Source organism: Rattus rattus, chromosome 4 (assembly GCF_011064425.1).
Source record: "Rattus rattus isolate New Zealand chromosome 4, Rrattus_CSIRO_v1, whole genome shotgun sequence".
NCBI lineage: Eukaryota > Metazoa > Chordata > Mammalia > Rodentia > Muridae > Rattus > Rattus rattus.
This window is the reverse complement of record NC_046157.1, coordinates 64922538-64941048: the sequence shown is the minus strand read 5'-3', so window position 1 is coordinate 64941048 and position 18511 is coordinate 64922538. Positions and strand designations below refer to the sequence as shown.

Sequence of the window (18511 nt, the reverse complement as noted above, 5' to 3'; positions counted from 1 at the left end):
TTTTTGAAAGAATGTTTCAAAACAGCTAGATGTGGTGGTGCATGCTTTTCCTTGTTACTTGTTTTATTATTACTGGTTTGTCCAGGAGGACATGGGGCGCAAGGAGAGGGGATGAATTGACTGAAGGTTTCACAGGAGTTTACAGCTCTCAGACAGCAGAGCAGAGCTGCAGGCTAAACTGCCATTTTATCTACAGCAATTGTTTGCGATGTTTTCTGCCCTCCCGTTGCTCCCTCATATATTTTAGAGAGATGTTAGACAATCATTTTAGGTATCTGTGCCATCTAAAGTTATGATCCTCAGACGGTGGAGTCTATGAGTGCGTACACTTTTATCATGGCTCATGGGATTTGTCTTTGTGTGTGCACAAAACCTTTATTACATTGGTTTGAATACATGTTTTTAACTGACCAGATTCAAAGTGTAGTTTTTAAGTTCAAAAAATTTACTTTTATGTATGTCTTTCATTAATCTTTGGTCTTATTTACAAACTTTTAATTTTGCTGCATAGAGGTTCTAGGCACCTCTAGCATAGGTAACATGATCTTGTATAATTTTACCTTTCTGTGAAGATGAACTAATTGTATCAAAATGATGACTTGAAGTAATTAAAACCTTGTGCAGAGTGAGGGCCATGTAGAGAACACCCTTCTCCTCTCCATTTGCTCATCAGAATGGAGACAGAACCGGTTTCCAGCTTTGGTGAAACCTTGTTTAGATGAACCCTATATATTTTTTATTTTGAACTAATTTTTATTTTTATTTTATTTTTTGATGTGTGATGTTTTATTTATTTGTAGGAGGTTCTTTTTCCTCCTCCTCTTCCTCCTCTTCTTCCTCTTTTTCATTTTGTTAATCATTCCATTCATTTACATCTCAAATGATATCCCACTTCCTGGTCACCCCTCTACAAACCACCCATCTGCCAACCTCCCCCTCCTTGGTCCCCTTTGCCTCTATGAGGGTGCTCCCGCACCCACTGTCTTCCGCCCCACCCTCCAGCATCTCCCTATGCAGATGCATCCAACTTCCACAGGACCAAGAGCCTCTCCTCCCACTGTTGTCAGGCAAGGCCATCCTCTGCTACACATGTATCGGGAGCCATGGATCCCTCCCTGGATACTCCTTGGCTGGTGGTCTAGTCCCTGGGAGCACTGGGCGGTCCGGCCGGCTGACTTTGTTCTTCCTCTGGGGCTGCAATCCCCTCAGCTCCTCCAGTCCTTCCCCAGCTCCCCGACCAGGGTTCTGGAGCTCACTCTGATGGTGGTTTCCAAGCATCCATATCTCTATTGGTCAGGTGCTGGCTAAACCTCCCAGGGAACAGCCACACCAGGTTCCTGTCAGCAAGCGCCTCTTGGCAACAGCAATGGTGTTGGAGTTTGGTGTCTGCAGACAGGATGAAACATTCTTTAAAAAATGGGGTGGTGTTGTTATTGCTGTTTCTAAGTACCCCTGTTTACCTTTGTTTGTGGGGAAAGGGGACTTGCTTTTCACCATGTGCCTAGAGTACTCTGAAGAGCATTTAAAATTCCTCCTATTTAATAATAATGAATAAGTGACCTATGACAGTTTTTTTTTTCTTTTTTTCGGAGCTGGGGACCAAACCCAGGGCCTTGCGCTTGCTAGGCAAGTGCTCTACCACTGAGCTAAATCCCCAACCCTGACAGTTTTTATTTCCTTAAAATTCTGTATCAAGCAACAAGTTCAAGCTCTGGACAGAACTCTATCAATAGAATATTCCTGTCTGTACAATTCTAATATTAGTAAATTTTATACTGAAGAATGTTTTATAGGAAGAGAAAAATAACCATTTGGTCATCCTGCCATTTCATTATGTTGTATCTTCTATTCTTGGCCTTCTGGTAATATTGTTTAATTTCTTATCCATGACTAAATACATGATAATCATCGTCGTCATCATCATCGTCGTCGTCATCATCATACTAAAAAGTACTGTGCCACCTAAATTATTTTAATTTTAAATTCATTTCTCTGTTTGTATACTATCAGAACAGTTTATCATTTTATATTCTTACCATAGTTTTACTCTTTTCTTTTTTAATATTTTAATGTACAGGAGTGGCACGCAGATTATAAGAAATTCAGAGAAACAACTATGTATCTCATAATTGGACTAGAAAACTTTCAGAGAGAAAGGTAAGACAGTGAACAAATGTGGAAAAATGTTTGTTCTGATCATTAATTCTATTCAGTAATTGCTACCTGATGCAGAATATGAAGGTTATATTTTAATGAAAGTTTTAAATTATAGAATATTGCAAATTTAATACAATATTAAATACTCTCACTATAAAATATATTTTGTTTTTACTCTAAATCCAAAAAGTTGTCATTTGTGTTTTTGTTATTCTTGTTCTTCAATAGTTTCACACATGGACACATTGCATATTCATGATCGCATTGACCCCACCCACCCACTCCCATCCTCCTCCCAGACATTTCCAACTGCTCCCCACTCCCAATTTCCTACAAGCATTCATGTCTACTCTTTTCTGTTTTTTTTTTTCCTTGCCCACTGAATTGACCATGACTGAGTTTTACATTGTTTATTATGACCATGAGTTTGGATATGCCTGATAGAGCCTAATGGACTCTAATTGAAAGTTCTGTATAAAACCCTACTATATAATGCGGAGAACAGAAGGGCTCAGCATATGGGACATCAGTGGTTAGTATATTCCTTCTTCTTCTTAGTTAGACGCACATCAGAAACCGTTCTTCTGTCTACATCTGAATCCGCAGGTACCATAGAAAGAGCATTTGTGATAGGAAGGTATTCAGTTATAGTGTTCTTTGCCTAGTATGCACAAGGCCTAAGGTTTAATCCTACTGCACACCCACAAAAAAAGAAGTTTTTCTTTAAAAACTTCTAAATGAGGGGTTGGGGATTTAGCTCAGTGGTAGAGTGCTTGCCTAGCAACCGCAAGGCTCTGGGTTGGTCCCCAGCTCCGAAAAAAAGAAAAAAGAAAAAAAAAAACTTCTAAATGATACATACATTTTAAATTGAAGATAATTTTAAAATTTGAATGTATTTAACTATAAAATTGCTATTTTGTTTTATTTTTAATTGAAAAATTGATTTTTAATATAGTATAATTATCATTTCCCCTCCCCCATGCCTTCCACACTCTGCTACCCATCTAAATCCATACCCTTTCTTTCTTTTATATACAAATAGGCATCTAAAAATAATAAAATAATCAATATTATAACTCTTATGAAAACATTTTATGCACTTTTCATTTCTGTAATTTGCTAGTTTATATTCATTTCTCCATACTTTATTCAATTTATTAGTATCAAAATACTTAACGTAGTGATTTTTTAAAGGACTGCTTTATTTTCAATGCAGTGTCTTACTGAAGCCAAGTAAAGTAACTACTGACCTACTTCTTCACTTGCATTAATAGACTGTAGGAGGTTCCCACTAAGGCGATGCCGTGTTTCTAATGACAAGTGGGCACTTATTTCTAGGATATGACTGTCCAACTGTCCAAGGTACACCTTGGATGACCATTTAAGTGTCTATAATGACGTCAGTTTCTTAGTAGTACAGGCACATCCATTGAACATTTAGTGTCCATTCTGCATACCAGAGCTCTTGCTGAGGGCCTACGCCCTGTCTAGCCCCAGCTTCTTAGCCTACAAGTGCTGCCGTTTATGACTTTCATCCTGTTCCAGGGCACATAAATCCTATGCAATGTTTGTGCCACTGTCGTGTCAGTAGCCTGTCTTGCCAGGCTAGTCCTTGTTGTAGCTGTGCTGTTTTCAGCGACAGGGACTTGCCATCAAGTCGAGAGTGTTGCTAAAGGCAGGGCATCCTGTAATGTTTAGGGGTCTGTGGAAACTTCAGTGGCCAGCAGTTCCAAAGGAAGTCACTCAGTCAAGGCCCTTGGCCTTGATTCTTTATTCTTTTCTTTATTTTCTTCAGGTGTCTAGTAGAGGCATTGATGACCTGTCGTAATATCACTCTGTTTTAGTGTGTGTGTGTGTGTGTGTGTGTGTGTGTGTGTGTGTGTGTGTGTGTGTGTGTGTGTAGGTGTATGTATGTATCTATATATGTATACATGCATGCATGTGTGCATTCAGCTTGTGTAGTAAGCCTCAGTTTATCTTGTTTAAGGGGTCTTTGGTGTTATTTATCCCTTCCCATACCAGCTCCTCTGTCCTAACCTCTCTCTCCCTTCCCAGTTTAACCCTTCTTAATTGGTCCCGTAAGTTTCCAAATTGAAAGTACGGTTTCTGCTTTCTGTCCGTCATCTCCTCTGGGCATTTTTCTTTTATGTTTTCTCAGTGGCCAAAATTTTTTCTCTACATACAAAAACTTGACTTACATAGTCATTGCATGGACCAAATGATATGTGTAAGTATAAAGTTAACAAAAGTAATCTTTTCATAGGAAAATATTGTGTTAAAAACATTGACTGTTGGCCTCACATCAGACTTTTGGTCCTAAGTGGAAAGCATCAAATCGCAGTATACAGAGACAACAGAAGGCCTAGTGACTCCTGCAGCCGAGGCCATTCTCCCATGGTCTTTAGTTCTTTGCTTTACTCTCCTGCCTTCAGGTTTAGCTCTTGTTAAAAAAGGTGTTATTGCTCATTTGATGTATTGAACGTATTCTATTATAGGAAATAGACACTTAGGTATATACAATTGTTTTATAGTTAATAGATTGCTTGGTAATAATTAAATACTAATATTATGTTTATTTTAAGTTATATAGACTCCTTGCTGTTCCTTATCTGTGCTTATCAGAATAACAAAGAGCTCTTGTCCAAGGGTCCATACAGAGGGCATGATGGGGACTTGATATCACATTACAGAAGAGAGTGTTTACTGGTGAGTAGAAATTTCAGGTGTTTACATTTTTCTCGTTAGGCATATTTTAGTTTTGCATAGAGGTAATCAACTTGTAAACACTGTTGGATAAAAATCATAATTTCTGCATAAAGTGTTTTTAATGAAAAACTATTGCTTTGCTTGTATTTCCAGATTTTATCATTCTATTGCCATTCCCTGTTTGCTATAAAGGGATGACTAGACCATGAAGAAAGACATTCTATACAGCAAACAATTAGTTTCCTGAGAGTAGTCAGTCATTCTGGACTTAGCTTGAAAATTTCCTTGAACATATTTCCTTTCATTTACAGTGGGAGACTGATAGTTTTTTTTCAAATATTTTAGTCTCTCTAAATTTATTATTATTATTATTATTATTATTATTATTATTATTATTATTGAAGATTTTTAAAGTTACCTTCAAAAAATTTTCTTCTACGTTACATAACTTTACATATGTAGAGAGTTTAATTAATGCACACTAAATCAACTAGCTCCCCCACATGAAATTCCCCTAAAATGTGATTACATTGGACCCACTGTCTCCTGCTAGCATTACTCTCATCGATAATGCAAACCACTAAGTAATAATTGTGTTTCCGTTTAAGAAAGATGAGAATAAACCTGTCCTGTTTTGTTATATGCATTAAATATAAGAAAATAATGTTTAAATGGATCTTTTGATGAAATATTTTCTCTTAGAAATTAGAACTATTCGTTTATGTTAATTTTAGTGTGAAGTGTTGTTTTTTCAGGTTTCACTGAGTCATTTGAAGATAATTCTTTTCTTTTTCTATTGTCTTTGTTATCTATGTAGCTTTTTCTGAGAGAGGTGTGTGTGTGTGTTTGGTGTATATAATTGGTGGCATTATACCTGATTGTTATTTGTTCTGATACTGTTTGAACATATTGTTCATGTTGTCTTCAGTATTACCATGTTCAGTCCTCCTTTCTTATCTGTAAGAGGAAGCAAAATGTGTCCCTTTTTTTCTCATTCCATCAAGAAATTAAATGAGCAAGCGGCAGAGCTGTTCGAATCTGGAGAGGACCGAGAAGTGAGCAATGGCTTAATTATTATGAATGAGTTTATCGTTCCCTTTTTGCCCTTGTTGCTGGTGGATGAAATGGAAGAGAAAGATATCCTTGCTGTGGAAGATATGAGGAACCGTTGGTGTTCATACCTGGGGCAAGAAATGGAATGTAAGTGAGCGGTGCTGTTCGGCACCCGGGATGGGCACAGGAGCGGAGGAGGCCCTCTGTCATCTCTGGCCTCCTTTGACATCCTGGAGTTCTTCCGCCGCCACACTATAGCCACTTCCCTCCTTCAAAGCTGAGGTGTGCACATTTCTGCTGCCATGTGCCTTACAAATCAAACTACAAAAGCAAAGCTCAGATCCCTAGAATGAAAGCAATTTCATCTTCTATGAGAAGCCTACAAGAGGCGTTCCTTTCACTTCTCTTTGTGTTTAGATAAATCTATTTGTATTTGCAGCCAACCTCCAAGAAAAGCTGACGGATTTTCTGCCAAAACTGCTTGATTGTTCTACAGAGATTAAAGGTTTCCATGAGCCGCCAAAGTTACCTTCCTATTCTGCGCATGAACTCTGCGAGCGATTCGCCCGAATCATGTTGTCCCTCAGTCGCACTCCTGCTGATGGAAGATAAACTGCCCGGACTTCCCATGGTCACCATAGAAACTCTGTTCTCACCCCAGCTTCCTGCCAGGGGGGTTGCTTGCTGCTGCTAGAGTTTTTAACTTTTTATTTTAATAACTGCAAAAGACAAAACGACTATGCCGACCTTAGCCAAGACTACAAACAATAAACCTGAGAATCGCATGGCACTCCCCTTGTTTTATCCGAAACCGATGTATAATTACAAATGAATTGATTTCTTGTGGCAAGGCTATGCTTTTGCTGCCTTCCATTGCAGTATTGCCTCTCAGTTTTCTTTACAAACAGCTTTCCGTTTAGTCTGGAACTTTCAAGACTAAGCCATTAAGTGTTCAGCACTGTGTACGATACATACTATTTGGTAGCTTGTAAATGAAGTCAAAGAATAAAGTTTTATTTATGGCTACCTATGTGTTTGTAAGCAGGCATATTGTATAATGGTGTGTATTTTAGTTCTATAAAGGACTGTAGTTGTGGGGTTGACTTTGGGTGGTGCACACAATAGCCCTTTTGTGTTAGTGTAATGGAACCATGTTGGAAATGTACTAAGTATTTAGCACTTCGATGTGTCCATATCAATTGAGTTCTTGGACCTAAACATGTTATGTCCAGTCAGATTTCATTGAAGTGAGTGACTGGGTTTTAAGTCAAACTGCACTGAAACTTTTAACCTTTCCTTAGATTAAACGTTTGTTCTTTTATGTATGTGTAAATAATACAAGGTGATTATTTCAAGAGAAAACTGAAAAAGTACTTGAATAAGGGCTATTGAGAAATTTAAAAAGAAAAAAATGTGCACATATACACACATACATGCACATACATGTATTCTTCATAATGGAGGGCAATGTTTTTCATTATATAATTATTCTATTTTTGTAAATTATATACTACTTTAATTGAGAAATGTCCTCTACTAATCAATGCTGTGAAATGAAATTGATAGTTCGACTAGTAATTATAAGAATCTTAACTTTTTATTCGCCTCCTTTTTTTTTTCAAAAAAGGTAAAAGACGTAGACTATTTTATGGACGGAGCTACTGTTTTAAGATCAATGAAGTGATGTTGTGAATCAAAATCTCGATTAATGCTTTAAAGGTAATCATGTTACCACCGATCTATTTTTGAATTTATAAAAATTCTTTATAACTGATACTTTGTTAGCATAGTAAACTATATCATTACCCTGTGTGTCTATTGTCTGTTATCGCGTCGCCAAGCATACGCTCTGCAAGCGCCTGTCACCAAAGATCCAACAGCACGGCCAGGGCTCCTCACCCTTCCAAGCTCTGACCCTTTATTTAGCACAGTCCCTCACGTTGTGGTGACCCTCGGTCACAAACTTCCTTTGTTCCTACTTCATAACTAGACTTTTGCTACTGCTACGAATTACAATATCTGATAGGAAGGCTACCTGATGTATGACTCCAAGGGGGTTGATAACCTCTGCACCAGAGGAAGCTGACACAATGACTTCTGCGATATAATTTTGCAAAGGGAATTTTGTGCGGTGAGGCAGCCAGGAGGAATCATTGTGTAAATGAGGCGTGGCATATTATGGGCATTAAAGTGTTTGGGTTTACAGTCCTTGTCCTTTTACAAGTCTAGAAACCTTACATTGTTGTTGCCACTTTGCTAGCTATCACACATGTCACCCTATCAAAGTGGCAAACTGCGCTATATATGTTTGCAATTGCCGGCCAGGGCACAAAGGAGTCAGATGCCAGGTTTTGACATTATTGTGTCAAGAAGTGCATGCAGCGGATTATGTGGTTCTCAGGACTAAGACAGTAGTATTATATTCAGTTCATAAGAAACTAGCTCATGAGCCTGTGACACAGCTCAGTGGGTAAAGGAATTTGCCACCAAGCTCGACGAGCAGTGAGGGACCCCACAGGGTGGCCGGAGAGCACTGCCTTCCACAGGTCGTGCTCTGAACGCACACAGACATGCTTGCACTAAACAGTAGTGAAACAAAATTTCACAAGCAAATTTATTCATGTCTAGGATTGAATTTGAAATAACTTAGGGATATAAATGAACTTTACCCATACCTGGACACCCAACATGCTTTCTTAGGGCCATTTACTCTGTTCAGTTTAGGTCACTGAAATGTTCTTACTTGTTGAGTTTTAAGTATAACTTGTAGCTTGTGATTTAAGAGTCATAGCCTCATAGAACTGTTTGTTCATGGTAGGGTCAATATTCAATTATTATTATTTTGAAATATTTAGGGTAGAAATAGGTTAAGAAAGAACCTATGACTTAAATATATGTGGCTTTAGGGGACCAGAAACCATGACTCAACCTAAGGTATTCTGGCAGCAGCATCTTCTTTAAATTCAAAGTTAGCATATGCTGTATTTAAGGGTACTGGTTCTCAAGAGGTTGGCTCTGTTTAACCTGTCTGAAAATTCTTGAGCCCCATCTCATAACTAGGATTCAAAACCATCCAATGCTGTGTTAGAGGTTTTTGTTTTTGTTTTTTTAATTATTTTTCTTGGATATTTCGTATATTTACTTTTCAAATGTTATCCCCTTTCCCCTCTCTCCCATACCCCTCCCCCAGCTTCTATGAGGATGCTCCCACTCTCACCCACCACTCCAACTTGAACACCCTAACATTACCCTACATTGGGAAAAGTCTTCACAGGACCAAGAACAAGTCTTCCCCTCCCTTGATGCCAGACAATGCCATCCTCTCCTACATATGTGCCTGGAGTCACAGGTCCCTCCATGTGTACTCTTTGGTTGGTGGTTTAGTCCCTGGGAGTTCTGGAGGGGTCTGGTTGGTTGATATTGTTATTCCTATGGGATTGCAAACCCCTTCAGTTCCTCAGTCTTTTCTCTAGCTCCTCCATTGGGGTTCCCTTGTGCATTCCAATGGTTAGCTGCAAGCGTCCTCATCTGTATCAGTAAGGCTCTCACAGAGCCTCTCAGGAGACATCCATATCAGGCTCCTGTCAGCAAGCACTTCTTGGCATCAGCAATAGTGACTGGGTTTGGTGGCTGCATATGTGATGGATGCCCAGGTGGGGCTGTCTCTGGATGACCTTTCCTTCAGTCCCTGCTCCATCTACTCTTTGTCTCTTTATTTTCTCCCATGAATATTTTGTTCTCCCATGTGCCGAAGTTGGTGAACCATCTGACATTGTAAAACACTTAGCAACATTTTGTGTATCTTAATATTCTGTTGATGTCACTCTCTTCTGATTCTGTATTGACATTTTCCTCTCTTCTTCACGAGTAGTTTCAAAGAAGTGATACTTTTTGTGTTTCATTTCTGAGATCACTGAAAATAAGGATTTTCCCTGTTTGCTTCTCCAGGAGTTCGCTATCTTTGCTTTTTTATTCAAATTTATTGACTTGCCCCTAAGTTCGAAACTTATCCCCCAAAATTAACAAAAAAATGCTCTAGGGTGATTTATTATTCTTATATTTTATTTTCCATCTTTCTTCGTATTGTTAGGTAAATTAATGTTCTTTGATATGGCCATGATCCAACTTTCTTCAGCACATGTTTAACAGCTTTCTGGGGCCATGAAACAAAGCAGTGCAAAACTATTTACTCTCAGGTCTAGAAGCTACATGTGCAGATTAAGGATTGGCCTGCTGGTTGTTGTGGGATACTGTCTCCTCTGTTCTCTGCCCCGGCATGGCCTTTTCTTTGTACACACATCTCAGCTTTCCCTAAATTGAGGGCTACAGTCATTCTGGGTGCAGACCCCATCTTCATGACCTCACAATGCTTTATTCAGCTGCATCAGGGCCACATTTCTAAGTCCACACCAAAGGCTGGGGCTTTCATGTGGAGTGTGCAGGCCACATTTCCGTGCAGATAGTATGAAGCGGCTGGTTCTCTCCCTTTCTTGATGTAAGGATAAGGTGTTAGCATTTCCCTTTAGCAGATGTCTTATTTTCTTGCCACACCACTTTTATTTTATCTTAGGAACCACTGTAGCAGCCTAATCCAGAAAGAGCTTGTCTGACACTCGGCTAAGTGTTTCTAGGAGACACTTTTGTTAAATGAATGGAACCAGCATCGCTGATGGGTGGGAGTGCATTAGTTTCATTTCACATTGTACTTTCGATACTTTTGTTATCTTTTTCACATCTCTTCCCAATTCCCTAATCTACCCCCAGATGGTATATTTTTCTATGTTTGCATAATATCAACTCAGATTTTTTTTTGTTTTTGAGCATTGATGAAGGAGGGAGTCATTTGTTTTAAAATTGTAGTAGCCAACTATTTTACACAGTCCTCATACTTTCCAGAAGCCAGTTGGTTTCCTTCTCCTGTTAGCTCTCAAATGATAGGTAATAAAAATACAAAATTAAAAACACTGATAATGATGTAATAGCAAGAAATATCTGGGAAAAGATTACCCTCTCCCCAACTTGGGAGGCAGAGGCACGATGGTCTGATGTTTGATGTTGCCTTGTGTTATATGGTAACAATGGGTTTCAAAAATGAAATAATGAGTCATGACTAAGGGTCTATGTGAAGTAGAACACACATTCGCTGGTGCCAATATTTTAAATATCCTAGTTAGGCTCTTAATGAACACTGCAGACCTCCATTACCATGTTAGATCTCTCATTCTGCCAGCTCTCATAACAGATTAAAACTTTTCCTTACCCTTGCCAACAAAAATGAAGGGACTTTGGCTGCCCATCAACTCATGTGGATCTGTAAATGTGTAGTTTAACAAGACATAGGAGGACATTTTGGGTAACACAGTATTCTAAAAAAAATAATATAAATCAAATCAGAAAAAAATTACTTAGTTGAACTTACACATTTCAAGATACTCATCCGGTTTACTCATAGTCCTGGAAGCTGATAGTTCAAGATTAAGGAATTAGCAAGTTGGTTTTGTGGGATACTGTGTCCTCTGTACCAATGTCCACATTCTCTGTCCCACTGTGACCTTTTCTCTACGTCAAGGACTCATCACTACTTTCATCTACTCTTCCAGACCCCATATTCATCACATCTTATTTCATTCACCTCCATGAAGGCTTCAAAGATGTTTGCTCTTTGGCAGAAACAATTTAAGAGGCCTTTCTTTCAACCCATAGTCATCTCAGATCTTTCGGGTTGTCTCTAAAACAATTGTTTCCCTCTAATTATCTACTGCTTCTCCAGTAGCATTAATTTGTGTATCAAGTATGTAGAAGGCATTGTTGTTTAATTAAGTTCTGCTGGCATTTTTTTTTTGAGACAGGCTCTCTCCTATTTAACGAGCTCTAGCACTGTATGCAGACCAGGATGTCCTTGAATTCATGAACCCTCTTCCATCAGCCCTGTATTTTATTACTAAAATGCTTTTTAGGTGAGAACCAACTCAACACACAAAATTAGAGTTGTTGGACAAATTTTTTAGTGTTTGATTGACTTAGTCCTAACTTGACATACTTGGTAATTTAGGAGCATGGATGAGTTAGGTTTTGTATGGACTGTCTTTCAGTGGGACAGCAGGGCCTGAAAGTGTTTCTTTTCCCTAGATGGAAAGCACGCCTGTTTTGTCATGTGCTCCCCTTGAATCTGACACTGCACGTAGAGGGTTCCCAGCACTTAATTTATTGTCCCCCACAATTCTTTTTCAGTTTTTTTCGTGTTAGTTACTTTTGTCCTGCTCCTCGAGGTCTGTGATTTCCTAAAACATTTCTTCCATTCACTTTTTCCGTACCTGTAGTGTTTCTAATTCATAAGTCAGTAATTTCTGACTGAAAACTCCTCTTGGTGTTAGACTGGTGTATTTCTATTGTCTGTCTTATGAGATGTGGATATTTCAGACAAGATAGGCATGTTCATGGTATATGTATATGTATATGTATATATATATATATATATGTAGATATTTCAAAGATACTTGAACCATACATATCCAAATTAAACTCCTCATCGTTCCATGAATCTGATTCTCTTATACGCCTCAGTGAAAAATATAAATCGAGAAATCCAGAATTTAAAAAAAAATCTTATCAATCCTCACTTATGCCAAGTGTCCTCAAGGGAGCTTTTGAATCTCATGACTGTAGCCCATTGGACCTCCCAGAGCTGCCTTTGGACTACCGGTTTTATTGAAGAGTAGCCTGTCTTGGCTCTTGCCCCAGAGCTGCCTTTGGACTGTTGGTTTTATTGAAGAGTAGCCTGTCTTGGCCCTTGCCCCTGCACACACCTTTCACACTGCTGACTCTGTGACCTCCATATAGAGCGGCTTCATATGTGTGTTTTCTATGGCAGGACCGGACTCCTCTAGAGGGGAACGATGCTTTTTTATAGCTCGAATACCTGCCAAAATATCTAGCAACTTCTCTTATTCACTTTTTGCATCTTTTCTACCCCTCAAGTTATTGAATCTATGTTTTCCTTTAGCTACTTTAAAAGAATATCACTTAGTCACTCTGGCCATATTTCATCCACTCAGGGGTCCCACATAACTCATTGGTTACTATGAGTTTTTACCTCGTTCTCATTGGAATGATGCTCAGTCATTCAATAATCAGTGGACTGACTGTCTCTGACACACCTGTCTCAGTAATAACCCAGAAGACTTACTATTTGCTATAGCTTAGCCCTTAGCTGGCTGACTCCTAGCTAGCTCTAACCTGACTAATTCAAGTCCTTGTCTGTCACATGGCCTGTTGCCTCTCACTCAGTCCAGTATCTGTTCTTTGTGTCCCCATGTCACTAGGGCAAAACCCCCTGTGCCAAATTCTGCTCCAGAGTCCCTATCTCAGCTCAAAGATCTTGCTTTTCCTCTCTTGCCCAGCTATTGTCCATCAGATCATTAGGGAGCCAATCAGACGTTGATGCAGATGTATGCTTACAAAATACTCAGGCAGTATCCATAAAAATCACAACACCAGGGGTTGGGGATTTAGCTCAGTGGTAGAGCGCTTGCCTAGCAAGCGCAAGGCCCTGGGTTCGGTCCCCAGCTCCGAAAAAAAAGAAAAAAAAATCACAACACCAAAGTCCAGCCAGCATTCAGCCCTCTGCCTGCGCAGAAAATCAACATCTGAATAAATGAAGAAAACCTTTACAAGGTGCACAAAAAGATTATCCCAACCCCTCATCCATGTGGACATTTCACTTTTGGAATAATATCCATTTGTCAAGCATATTTAGTAATCCCAATCAGAACACATTAGGTTTTAGTATTGCTTTCTATCTTGGTTCTGCCATAAACCAGTTTACTGTCTGTTGTGTGTGTGTGTTTTTTTTTAAGATTTATTTATTTCATATATGTGAGTACACTAGCTATCTTCAGACACACCAGAAGAGGGCACTGGATCCCATTACAGATGATTGTGAGCCACCATGTGGTTGCTGGGAATTGAACTCAGGACCTCTGGAAGAGCAGTCAGTGCTCTTAACCGCTGAGCCATCTCTCCAGCCCTACTGTCTGTTCTCCAGGTAGCACCTCTCGCCACATGTGTGATGAAGGAATATCAGACTAGCTGTGAGGCAGCTGTAGGTACAGTGACTTAAGATAATAAGAAATATAAATACAGGATGAATCTCACAGTCCTAAGAAGCACAAATGTTGTCAGAACCATGGCACTTCAACAAGGCAGCTTGACACTGGTGTTCAGTTCTGCTAGAAACTGAACCGTTTGGCTATATCATTTGGATAGTTCTGGAAGTCCTGAAAGTTGTTCAAAACCACAATGAACTACATCCTTAGTTTAGCGCGGAGAGAATCAGCAACCGAGGGAAGGAAATAGCCTTGGTTTTCCTGCCTTCCAACTTACCTCTAGCACTAATTGGCAAAAGCTGACATGAAATGAAAGCAGCAATGAAGTAGGTTGAGGACGGAAGCTTAGAGGTCCAGCCTCAGCATCCAGAGCTGAGAGCAGAAGGGCACAGTTTCAGCTCCGGTCAAACAGGTGAGCAGCTATACACTAGTCCCCTCGAAAGATCCTTTTCATACAGATGCTGACTCCAAAAGTGAGAATTCAGGGATGCGTGTATTATATCTGGGTCTAAAGTGTACTTGTGGTTGGCGCCAAGCATCCACACTGCATTGGTCAGGCGCTGGCAGACCATCATGAGGAAGAGCCATGCTAGGTTCCTGTCAGCAAGCGTCTCTTGGCAACAGGAACAGTGTCCAGGTTTGGTGTCTGCAGACAAGATGGATTCCCAGGCTGAGGCAGTCCCTGGATGGCCCTTCCTTCAGCCTCTGCTCTATTTTTTGTCCCTATCTTTCCTTTGGACAGGAACATTTCCAGGATTAAAAACTTTGAGATGGGTGGGTGTCCCCATCCCTCGATTGGGGGCCTGCTTCTCTGCTGGGCTTAAAGGTATCCCCACTGGGTCCTGGGAGCCTATCACTTCCCTGGCATCTGGGGCCCTCCAGTGCCTATCACTACCTGCTCATCCCTCCTGCTAAATACTTTTATTTCCTGACCCTCTATTCCTTTATCCTGTCCTCTGAAGATCCTGATACTGCCCCCTTATTTCTTTCCCCTACTCTCTTCCTCCCAGGTCCCCCCTCCCTCCACACCCCTCAATCACACTCTTCCCCCCTCAATGCAGGACTGAAGCATCCACACCCTGGTCTTCCTTCCTCCTAAGCTCCATATGATCTGTGGATTATATCATGGGCATTGTGAGCTTTTGGGCTAATGTCCACTTATTAGTGAGTACATACCATGTGTGTTCTTCTGTGTCTGGGTTACCTCACTCAGGATGATATTTTCTAATCCCACTCATTTGCCTGAAAAATTCATTATATCCTCTTAATAGCTGAGTAGTATTTCATTGTAATAAAAGAACCACATTTTCTGTATCCATTCCTCTGTTGAGGGACACCTGTGTTCTTTCCAGCTTCTGGCTATTATAAATAAGGCTGCTATGAACATAGTGGAGCACGTGTCCTTGTTATATGTTGGAGCATCTTTTGGGTACATGCCCAGCAGTGGTTCAGCTGAGTCTTCAGGTAGAACTATTTCCAGTTTTCTGAGGAACTGCCAGACTGATTTCCAGAGTGGTTTTACCAGCTTGCAGTCCCACCAACAATGGAAGATTATTCCTCTTTCTCCACATCCTTGCCTGCATCTGCTGTTGAGTTCAGGGACCCCAGTGGGGAAGCTGGAGGAAGGCCCAGAAGAGCAGAGGGGGATTGCAACCCCATAGGAAGAACATCAGTTGGCCGGATTACCCGGTGATCCCAGGGACTAAACCACCAACCCAGCAGTGTACAGGGAGAAATCCATGACTCCAGCCGCTTATGTAGCAGAGGATGGCCTTGTCTCACATTAACTGGAAGGGAGGGCCTTGGTTCTGTGGAGGTTTAATGCTTCAGCATAGGGGGATGCTGGAGTGCTGTGGCTGGAGAGGGTGGGTGGGTAGTGGAACACCCTCACAGATACAAAAGGGACAGGGAGAGGGCAGATGTGAGATAGGGTATTTGTGAAGGGGTAACTAGGAAGTGGGATATCATCTAAGATGTAAACATATGGAATGATTAATAAAAAAAGACAAAATTTGAAAAACGTGTACTTGTGATTGAAACCTTTTGCTGTATAAGTCTATGTGGTTCTGTGTGTGTGTGTATGTGTGTGTGTGTGTGTGTGTGTGTGTGTGTGTGTGTTCTATTGCATTTGTATGTATATAGTTTTTGTCTGGATCCACAGTGGAACATTATATGCATGCTCAGGAATAAGCCCATGCATACTACATACATACATACATTACATACATACATACATACATACATTACATACATAAACACATCGAGCCAACAAGCTCATCACTTAAGATTAGCGATGTCTACAGCACTTTGCCAGGTAACAATGAAGCAGAAACCAGAGTAGAGGTTAGTAAATACGCTATCACTAAAAGAAAGAGAATAAAATAGATCGTGAAGAACAGACTGGAGCCTGATGGCGCGTGGAGCCAGCCGCTGTGTTAGGCTGGTTGTGCCTCTGAGAGACTTTTGCCTGAGAACTGCTTTCTGCCCAGAATGATTTATGCTGTGGGCAACAAAGAGGACTGACTCCATCTTTAAGACCAACCGGAGGAGACTTAACCGCGTTTTATTATTGTTGGCTTTAACGTCGTCATCCTTGAGGCTGCTCTGCAGCTTCGAACTCAGGGAGGTTGCTTTACATGGGAAGAGAACGCATTTGTCTTTGCTGTTTACCTTGTGAGCTTTGGGTCAACTATAATCTGGATGGATTGAGCAGCTTGAGCAGAATTTAAAAAACAAACAAAACAAAACAACAGCCAAAAGCCCAAATCTGCTTTGTTCTTTGATTTTTTTATTGAATGAGAGCAGTATCAAACACTTCAAGGACTCCTTACTGAAAGGTGGCGCTCAAAAAGACGAAGCTCCTCCTGAGAATGTTGCGTCTCCATCAATTTCCAAATGGCTTGCCTACTCCAGCAGGGTACCATGGAAATGTAATAATAGATGTATGTATATTTCCAGGGGATGAATCTGCCTCTTACTGATGTACTGCATCTAATATGCAGAATATGCTGATATATATATATATATATATATATATATATATATATAGCATATGAAAGTGATGAAAGTTGATGTGTGTGTCTGCTTCTGGTCTATTTGTCTTGTTCATTTCTAAATGTGTGACTTGTGTATGAATCACAACGTATAAACTACACCAGTGCTTCTGTTCTATTTTTCACTGTTACCCACAGCATCCTGGGGACCATTTCTTTCACAAGTTAGAATAACACACAATTCTATTGGTATTCAATATTTTCCAATAGTGCACAAAAGTTTTGATGTCTTGTGACAGTACTCGAACACATTAGTACCTCACTGCTCACTGTTTTCTTCTCTCAGTTGTTCATGTTTATTTGCAGAGGAACACTTTAGGAATCATTAATGATTTATTTTACACTGCAAGCAGTCGTTACAACAGTCACTGTAAGCTTCCTCATTGCCCCTTTATATCTGCCTCCCTTTCTGTGTAATTAAATCTGTTGATCTCTTTACACTTCCAGCCTTTGGAAATGACTAATGCTTCTGTTAATTTTATGTATTTTTCTGGAAAGGCAGGGACAGAATAATTTTCAGGACTTACTATAAAGATGGGGGCATAATTGTTGAGAATGAATTTTCCCTGGACAGAACTATAAAAAGTACCAGTGTATCTCCTAATATTTTGTAATTTCATTTTGTGTCTATCTTTAATGCTTTTGGCAATTCAATGCCTTTAAGCATTTCTATGTTAAATTTCATAGTACAATTTCTAAAGTAAATTTCATATTTATAAGCGCACCAGCTCCATTTGTCTTCTTGTCTGAACAACTATCATAGCTGGTAGTATTACTATTATTTAATGTTTTAGCATTGATTTAAAATATTGTGATTACACATTTTCATGTCTAATAGTTTAGACTTCGCTCCCAACACACTCTCCTTTGATACCCATCTTCCACTGGGATTTTCTGGGATACTTTTTAGGTGGCAGAGAACATGAACATGATTTAACCTTCCTTCAAATAAAGGCCATGCTAGCCCTGTGATGGAAGGCGTGGTCTGTGGCATCAGGACCTGAGACACACAGAAGTACTGGGTGCTTCTCTACCGCCAGATCCTAGCCAAAAATTTCACTTTGTTTTCTTTTTGTGTCCTGCGTTTCCTGGCAGAGTTCTCAAGGCTCTTTTACCATCCTTTAGGTAAGTCTTGTGTTGGAACGCTTTTCTGACTTTTCCAGAGAAGAATGGAGAAAGGGAAGTAGAAAGGGAGCGAGGCAGAAAAGGAGGGAGGGAGAGGAAAGGAAAAAAAAGAACAGATGCCTAACTGTAAATTTCCAAGTGTTCTGGCGTAGATAAGTATTTACCTTTGTGACCTCACATTTTTTTCATACTCAAAAGTCATCACCTTTAGTTTTGTTGATATTCATCATCTTAGAAATAAAATGAAAATATTTATTATTATATTAATTATCTTTAGTTAAGTAATTATTATATTAATTTAAAACGTACCAG

General features: G+C 39.8%; 1 protein-coding gene across 2 annotated transcripts in view; it reads left to right on the top strand.

Moving 5' to 3' along the window:
• Positions 1 to 7728, top strand: part of Usp25 (ubiquitin specific peptidase 25) — a 101798-nt gene extending 94070 nt beyond the window's left edge. For both annotated transcript variants that reach the window (XM_032900516.1, XM_032900515.1), the window contains 4 exons: positions 2078 to 2157; positions 4740 to 4863; positions 5868 to 6063; positions 6356 to 7728. In XM_032900516.1, coding sequence (XP_032756407.1) covers positions 2078 to 2157; positions 4740 to 4863; positions 5868 to 6063; positions 6356 to 6528 — 573 coding nt within the window. In that variant the 3' untranslated portion in view covers positions 6529 to 7728. The remainder of the gene's footprint in view (positions 1 to 2077; positions 2158 to 4739; positions 4864 to 5867; positions 6064 to 6355) is intronic.
• The last annotated feature ends 10783 nt before the right edge of the window (positions 7729 to 18511 follow it).